Below are 9,010 nucleotides of genomic sequence, written 5' to 3' on the forward strand. Positions count from 1 at the left end.
TAACATGTGATTCCATATGGTAGTCAATGTGTTACTCTGATCAGCTGCTCCAAGTTGATCTAGATAATTGATCAGATGGACCAGCAGCTGGTGCAGCCGAGGTTAATCCTGTAGCCCAGTGGTGTTCAATCTTATCCTGGAGTTTAGCACAAACTTGCTCCAACATACCCTTGTAGTGATCCTGAAGACCTTGATAGCTGGTGTTATATAGGGCTGGAGTTAAACTCCGCTGGAAAGTTGCCCTCCAGATGTAACCATCCTTGTTGTAGACCTTGATCATCCTGGTTTGGTATTATGGCATGGGGTGGTAGACCACCAAAAACCAGCCTGACCACCTTAAGCCGATGTGGCATCTTACCTTATCTATCAAAACCTATTGCTCAGATCACACTAAAGTTATTGAAGTGGTTAATAAATGGATAGATTTGTTGAGTAGATTAATTACATTTGGTGTTATAAGTTTAAATCGACTACGTTTTTTACAGTGAGTGCATTATAAAACAGTTTAAAGCTCATTTTTGCTTCATTTCAGGGCCTGCGATACCTGTGGGTGTTGATGTTCAGCTTGAGAGTCTGGACACCATCTCTGAAGTAGATATGGTAGGAGACTGACATAAATATGGCTTACAGATTTCAGAGTGCATCATGAATGATTCAGGGCTATCATGATCTTTTCCACTCGGAGATTGCGCCACAGGATTTGTATTAGGGCAAAAGCTCTAATTCAGCATCCAGTAACCTTTCCAAGCACCCTAGATGTGTCGACAAACACTTTTTTTTTTCTTATAGAGGGCTCTTGGGATAGAAATGAAGCTGCTGTATAAACTGTTTAGAATCAGTTGTTAAAGGATTAGTTCACTTTCAAATTAAAATTTCCTGATAATTTACTCACCCCTCCACCCCCCCATGTCATCCAAGATGTTTACGTCTTTTTATCTTCAGTCGAAAAGAAATTAAGGTTTTTGAAGAAAACATTCCAGGATCATTCTCCTTATAGTGGACTTCAACGGCTACCAAACGGTTGAAGGTCAAACTTACAGTTTCAATACAGCTTCAAAGGGCTTTACACGATACCAGACGATATCATCATATTTTCAAAAAAATATATATAATAATTTGCTTTATAAACAAAAACGCGCACCTTGCACTGCTTGACTACTTGACTTCACGTAATACATAATTACATTGAAAAGATCACGCTTGACGTAGGCGGAAGTACCGACTCAGTGTTTACAAATGTAGAGAAGGAGTACCGTTCAAAAGTTGTTGTCACATATTCAAATGTCTTTGTGTCAGTTTATCGTTTAAATTGTTCACTTCGTGTGTGTATCCTGGATGTTTAAATCTTTTGAAACCTAACTTCCCCCTACGTCAAGCATGACCTTTTCAACGTAATTACGTATTACTTGAAGCCATGGACGCGCATCGCAAAGCAGTGCAAGGTGCGCATTTTTGTTTATAAAGCATATACTTTTTTTTTTTTAGAAAATGACCGATCGTTTCGTTAGATAAGACCCTTATACCTCCTCTGGCATTGTGTAGAGCCCTTTGAAGCTGCACTGAAGCTGTAATTTTGACCTTCAATCGTTTGGTAGCCGTTGAAGTCCACTATAAGGAGAATAATCCCAGAATGTTTTCATCAAAAACCTTAATTTCTTTTCTACTGAAGAAAGAAAGACGTAAACATCTTGGATGACATGGGGGTGAGTAAATTATCAGGACATTTTTATTTGAAAGTGAACTAATCCTTTAAGATGCATGGCTGATTGGATTGTATGCTACAGGACTTCACCATAACCCTGTACCTGAGACATTACTGGAAGGACGAGCGACTGTCCTTTCCCAGCAACACCAACCAGAGCATGACCTTTGATGGCCGGCTGGTAAAGAAAATCTGGGTACCTGACATATTTTTTGTCCATTCCAAACGATCCTTCATCCATGACACCACCACAGAGAACGTCATGCTCCGAGTGCATCCTGATGGCAAAGTGCTCTACAGCTTGAGGTAAGTGTCACAAATTACTCACATGCACATACATTCTGATGATCTTACCTCAAAGCTCTGACAGGCTCTTATTCAGGCTTTGGTTTTCGTTTTGTATTTAACAACTGACCTCTCCGAACTGCGGAAACACACAATATAATCCCCATCAAAGCTCGAGAAACAGATTGCCAGCCATCAGAAGAGTTATGTTACGTCCGGCTTTGCTGTAGATGCATGACATTGCTGGGTCTAAACCTAATCAGTGAGAGAGACTCATATTCGCTCAATAAACCAAAAGATCTTGTTTTTCTATCAAACCTCTTTGATGTAAACCAGCAGTCATTTTTCTGACATTTAGGATTTCCATGTTTGCTATTACGTTTTTTTGTTGACCAAGATCTGTCATCTCTAAGAGGTGCTGATCCTAGTTTTTGCTTTAGATGAGTGAACGTGTGGATTAATATGTGGGAATCTGTGGGATTAATGCAAGCCACATGTAGATTCAGACACAAAGCTGGCTCATTGGTGAGTTTTAATCTCAGAAACGTCCCGCACCCAGTCTGCTGGACAGAATTAATTTATTCTTCTATGTACATGTCGACTTACAATCTATAAGTCAATCCGTTGTGTCAAGGCCATCTTCTCCCTACATCCTCTCAACCATTTCATCTAGAATCTTCCCTTTTATCCAAGGCCAGATGGCCATCTGTAGGGTTTTGCTATATACAGCACATTCAGAAAGTAGTCTAACCCCTTCATGGTTTCAGTTTATGTTGCAGACTTAGGCAATATTGTTTTTTGTTTTTTTTCATAATGACAAAGCAACAAAAAAACCTGATTTTTAATAACTACAAATTTGTTAAAGAATAAGTATTCACCATAACAAAATTGTACAGTAATTTCTGTCCTCATATTTATATCTTAAAGACACATTGAAATTGCTTGACGAGTGCAAAACATATGAATGCATAAACATATGAATGCATAAAAATGACCCTACAGAAACACAGTAAGATAAATCAATGAGATACATTTCGATACAAAAGCAAAAAAGAAGAACATGCTCTTGAACAACAATGGTGGTTCATGTTAGTTTTCTGGACATTATTTCTGCATTATGAGTCCTTGCTTCTCTTTCAAAGCCCTGCAAGTGTTCGGGAACCACTGCTTTAGGCCAGGGGTCTCCAATCCTGCTCCTGGAGATCTACTGTCCTGCATTCTTGACACAAAGTGGTCAAACCTTGAATAAAGCTAAGAGACAGTGTTTAAAAGCTGCTGCATTTGCTTACAAATCAAGATATTCACTGATCTTTACCTTTACCTCGAGGGATAGTGCAGAGTCACCCTGTTCTACATGACTACAGCATTGGCTGCATTTTCCAAATAAATGGAAAGGCTAAGGACAGGGTAATATGTTTCACACTCCTAAGTGCATCTATAACAGTCATAGCTTTTGGCATCTGATGCCATTTCACGAGTTCGCCTGCCCATTCAGCCCTGCCAGGTAATGGTAAACAAACTTAACTTGCTGTCCGCGAAGGAAGCTCGAAACCCGAGGCTGGGCTCGAGCTATAAACCCCCCTATAATGGTACAGTGTGGAGGAAAAAAAGAAGGAATTAGAGGAGGAGAAGGTAGGGGTGCCGGAAGAATTGTCACTGGAACGGAGCAATGGCTGCTGCTTATATATGGTCGTAACGCTGATTGACAGGACTGGATGATTACGCTCCTCCCGAACCTGCGTTAGGAACTTAATTTAATTCGGTCTTCCACCAGCACAGCACACACAGCCTGCAGCTGCTTCAAAAACAGTTCCACCATACCATAAAAGATGAATTCCAGCGAGTGGGTTCATCATGTAAGAACTTATGGTCTGGGAGGGACAAGTCTTTCTGTTTTTTGGCCAGATGACACGAACGCATTGGTTATCTGGTGAATGCAGATATGGGTTTTGAAACCTTGACAGCAATGCAGACACACTTTTTTTTATATTGCTTCGTTCACAGCAAAATGGAGATTGTGCCTGAAACGCAGATTTTTTCTTCCATTTTTCTCCAAATTTCTCTTCAAAAGCTTCTTAGCGGTGTGTTATCTGTGTGTTATCTCAACAACATCCAAGAGACCAGGATTGCAGTTTCCATTATTTATTTATATGCTGCAGAGTTCTCTTCGTGTCCACAGATCAGTTTTGCAACGGTTTCTCTCAGAGATGCTAGATTACGGGGTGATTCATTATAGATGTATCTCTGTGTACGTGAAATAATTTTGACTTGGAAGCTGATGGTTGAGGTTAAACTGTTATAACATTTGCTAGGATATGTGTTTTCCGAATGTGTAGACAGGAACTTGCTCCATACAAATTTCAGTAACACCCTGGTTAAGTTTTCTTGTTTCAGGTTTCTCATATTTAAATGCCTCTGAAAAGATTAGTGGGTCATATTCATCCTCCTCAGCATGATGCTGTGAAAAGAAGATAGAAATTTCCGTAATAAGCAAGTGGCAGCCTATAATCATTTTTTTCATTTTTATGTCACACACAGATGTTTTAAAGGGGTCATATGATGCGATTTCAAGTTTTCCTTTCTCTTTGGAGTGTTACAAACTGATTGGGCATAGATAAGATCCCTGAAGTTGCAAAGACTAAAGTCTCAAAACCAAAGAGATATTCTTTATAAAAGTTAAGACTCGTCCACGCCTACCTAAAACGCCTCGTTATAACACGCCCCCACATGTCTACATCACTGTGTGGGAAGATTTGCATAACGCCGCCCAAATGTTCACACAAAGAATGAAAGCATAACTTTGATTCTCGCTGTAGTATTGTTGTTGCCGCCGCCGCCATGTTGTGGAGACGCTGTGTGTTTCATTGTGAAAGCAAAACTACTTTGTTTGGTCTTCCAAAAGATGACACAACTAGAAATCAGTGGTTAAGTTGTATTTACAACACTGTTCCAGAACAGTTCAACCCAAATATTCAGATTCAGGTGTTCCGGTGAATTCAGTTCCCCTGTTTCCCCTTCGGCGTGCATGCTGACCCTATACAGTCTATGATGCTGACAAATAATGCTGACTCACACCCTGTAAGTTCGTTTTTCATATTTAAAGGATTTTCCACTGATGATTCAAACGTGAGTTTTGAGCAGTGTAGAGTAGTGCTTGTTGTTTGTCATTTCTCCGATCACAAATGCAGACATGGTTTTATGTTTACGCGGCGCGTTGCAACGTGTAAAAAGACAGTATAAGTCATTATAATCAGTAATTATGTCCCCACTGGATGCAACGAATGCCTCGTTTATAATGGGTTTTATTGGTTTTGTCTCATCGCTCCGGCCGGACATGGCATCACAGTATGGTAGGGGCGTAACATTTCCATCACACGCTTGAGGTATTCAGCCAATCACAGCACACCTCGCTTTTCAGACCGATGAGCTTTGTAAAACTCGATGTGTTTCAGAAAGGCGGGGCATAGAGGAGAAACAATAATGTACAGTATGTGGAAAATAATGTGTTTTAATAGTTTAATAATAGTGTGTGTCACTGATTGTGGATTTCAAGGAAAGAAATCCTTGGTTTGTGAAACGATGAATTAGCACAAATCTAATGACACAGCATTTTTTCACCAGCCTTTTAGTGTGGTGCAGTGGTAGCTGCGTTATTTTGTTGGGGGAGCTATGTAGTATCTCCACATCAATCCTGATCCTTGGCCTCAAATGGCAGTAATTAACCTAAGTTAATGTCTTTTTCTGAACCTTTTTGAGAAGACAAAATGCTTCTTGAATGTTGCATAACACTTTTATAGTGAAATGTCCTGTGATCGGTGCTTAAATTGCGTTCAGTTTTATCCAAAACAGATATTATACTGTTAATGCCCTATTACATGCAACCTACACTAAGCCCTAGCCTAAACCTAACTAATAGTGTTAACAAAAGCAAACATGTGATAAAAACACATTTGCTAAAGCAACTATACCATTTTAGCCTGCTTTAGCAAGTCTTTGAGCTCTTATATTGTGACTCGTGTTTCATAGGACTTGTATCCGAGCACTTTACAATGTAATTGCAGTGCTGGTTGAGCTACCGAGCAAGTTTATATGGCAGAAATGTCATAAATGTGGAGCTGATTATGTGATGCAAACATCAAAATGTATTTACAAATCATGCACTATGATAGAAGTATTTAGAGGAGCCACATGAAAATAAGCCTTTGTTAATTGATGTCCGCCCCTGTAATCATAATTTGTGTAAAAAGGAATAAAAGTTGTTGCTGTTTTGCTGCCATTAGTGTTCATTTCAGCTGGAAACTGCAGTGAATTGTATGTATAGGTACAGTTTTGGAGTTTTACAAACATGTAGGTAGAGGCATGTTTTTCCAATGAACCTATGTTGCTTGTTTGAAATAGTAGCATATTGAATACTATAGCAAAAATGCAGGATCCTACATCAGTTCAAAGCCTATTTGTTAACAAGACTCCTCCCCCTGGAAACAAATAACAGGATTATGAATGAAATAAATGAAATAATGTTTGATTATTTATATTTTATTTATTTATTCCTCATGGGCTTACAGCCCACGTAGTATAGTCATTTTCAGTTGAAATCGCTAAAATAAAGTAGACAGTTTACATATTGTGGATTTGTTAATTACTCCAAACACATTCAACAGGGTTACAGTCACAGCGATGTGCAATATGGATCTCAGTCACTTTCCCCTGGACACCCAGACATGCTCACTGGAGATTGAGAGCTGTGAGTCTAAACACAACACAACTGATTTTCATGAATGAATCAAACAACAGTAATGTGACATAATTTTAAGTAAAGCAGGATATTCCGTATTTATTTAGTGTTTCGGTGTTTGTGAGATCATTTGTATGGTGTTATTTTATTTTCAGATGCCTATACTGATGACGACCTCATGCTGTATTGGAAGAGAGGAAACAAATCTCTGCAGACAGATGAGAAGATCTCTCTGTCTCAGTTCCTCATTCAGGAGTTTCACACCACCTCAAAACTAGCTTTCTACAGCAGCACAGGTACTGAGGATTGACTCCAGTACAGTTAAGAGTGTCTGCAACTGATCCTTCACTAACCCCACCTTAAAACCAATACGGACCAGTTTTACATTGACCGTCATTACCATCCTCCATATTGTCTCATGTAATTTAAAGGGATAGTTCACACAAAAATTAAAATGTGATATTTATCTGTTTACCCCCAGGGCATCCAAGATGTAGGTGACTTTGTTTCTTCAGTAGAACACAAACGAAGATTTTTAACTCAAACCATTGCAGTCTGTCAGTCATATAATGGAAGTGAATGGGAATCACGGCTTTGAGAGTCAAAAAAACATTCACAAACAAAACCAAATTAAACACTGCGGCTAGTGACGATACATTGATGTGTAAAGACCCGAAACAATCGGTCTGTGCAAGAAACTGAACAGTATTTATATAATTTTTTACCTCTGATTCACTGCAATGTCTGAACTGTCCTGAGCGCATTCTCAACAGCCGGCGTGTGACATTTTTGGGTGAACTATCCCTTTAAGTCATGTTTCACCGTAATTCCTGACTAGCAAAGACTGGCGAAAAAAGATGGCGCCGACGCTGATGGCTGCCTCCATGGCGTGCTCCGCAGTTGTTTTTATGTTTTTGTTAGTTTGTCCTGTCTTTAGTTATATCCCTGCAATCAGTTTCACCAGAGACAAATTGCTGGACATTCGGCAGTACACACCACCCGATATTTCACCGGTTTTCGACTATTCTGATGTTTTGCTGGACATTGTAGTCGGCGGAGCTGCTGTGCTGATCAAGCGCTTCAGGACGCGCAGACGGGGGAAGCGAGCCGGCATGCTCGTCAAGCTCAGACAGCGCGGATTCAGAACGTCGTTGCCGAGCATCCATCTGGCCAACCTCCGCTCTCTACCCAACAAAATGGACGAACTCCTTCTGCTCTCCCGGACAAATAAGGATTTTTCAAACTCTGCTGCTCTGTGTTTCACGGAAACCTGGCTGAAAGACGCCATTACGGACAGCGCGTTGAGTCTCCCGGGCTTTCAGCTGTTCAGAGCGGACCGCGACGCAGAATCAACAGGGAAATCACGTGGCGGCGGGACATGCTTTTACATCAATGAGAGGTGGTGTACAGATGTAACTGTGTTAAAGAAGATGTGCTGTTCAGATCTAGAAGTACTCTTCATTAACTGCAAGCCGTTCTATTCGCTGTGGGAGTTTTGTTCGTTCATTCTCTTCAGTGTCTACATTCCTCCGCAAGCACACATGAGCTCCGCTTTACAGAAACTCGCTGATCAGATCACAGACACAGAACAACAACACCCGGACTCTGTTTTAATCATTCTCGGGGACTTTAATAAAGCAAATCTCTCCCGTGAACTGCCAAATTACAGACAGCACATCACATGTCCCACTAGAGACAGTAATATATTGGATCACTGTTACACCACAATAAAGAATGCATATCACTCTGTTCCACGGGCAGCTTTGGGGCTCTCTGATCACTGTTTGGTTCATCTTATACCGACCTACAGGCAGAAACTGAAATCAGCTAAACCTGTATTAAGGACTGTAAAAAGATGGACTAATGAAGCAGAGCAGGATTTACAAGCTTGTTTTGACCTCACTGATTGGAGCGTCTTTGAAGCTGCTGCCACCGATCTGGACGAGCTCACAGAGACTGTAACATCTTATATCAGTTTCTGTGAAGACATGTGCATTCCTACCAGGACTCATCTAACCTACAACAACGACAAACCATGGTTCACTGCAAAACTCAGACAGCTCCGTCAGGCCAAAGAAGATGCTCACAGGAAGGGGGATAATGTCTTGTATAAACAGGCTAAATACACACTGGAAAAGGAGATCAGACTGGCAAAGAGGAATTATTCAGAAAAAAACAAGGATTAAATTCTCTTCCACTGACTCCGCATCAGTATGGAAAAGTCTAAAAGAAATCACCAATTACAAGTCACCATCCCCCAGCACTGCGGTGAATCAACAACTGGCAGA

At 40.5% G+C, this 9,010-nt stretch overlaps 1 protein-coding gene across 1 annotated transcript in view; it reads left to right on the plus strand.

Annotated features, from left to right (window-relative positions):
• The first annotated feature begins 294 nt into the window (after positions 1–294).
• The window catches only part of LOC107562337 (gamma-aminobutyric acid receptor subunit rho-1-like), an 18,058-nt gene continuing 9,342 nt past the window's right edge, over positions 295–9,010 (plus strand). Inside the window, exons 1-5 of the mRNA XM_016246972.1 lie at positions 295–346; positions 533–600; positions 1,785–2,008; positions 6,649–6,731; positions 6,878–7,018. Of these exons, the coding sequence (XP_016102458.1) occupies positions 295–346; positions 533–600; positions 1,785–2,008; positions 6,649–6,731; positions 6,878–7,018 (568 nt within the window). The remainder of the gene's footprint in view (positions 347–532; positions 601–1,784; positions 2,009–6,648; positions 6,732–6,877; positions 7,019–9,010) is intronic.

The sequence above is a fragment of the Sinocyclocheilus grahami genome, unplaced genomic scaffold, assembly GCF_001515645.1.
Source record: "Sinocyclocheilus grahami isolate Dianchi unplaced genomic scaffold, SAMN03320097.WGS_v1.1 scaffold819.1, whole genome shotgun sequence".
Taxonomy (NCBI): domain Eukaryota; kingdom Metazoa; phylum Chordata; class Actinopteri; order Cypriniformes; family Cyprinidae; genus Sinocyclocheilus; species Sinocyclocheilus grahami.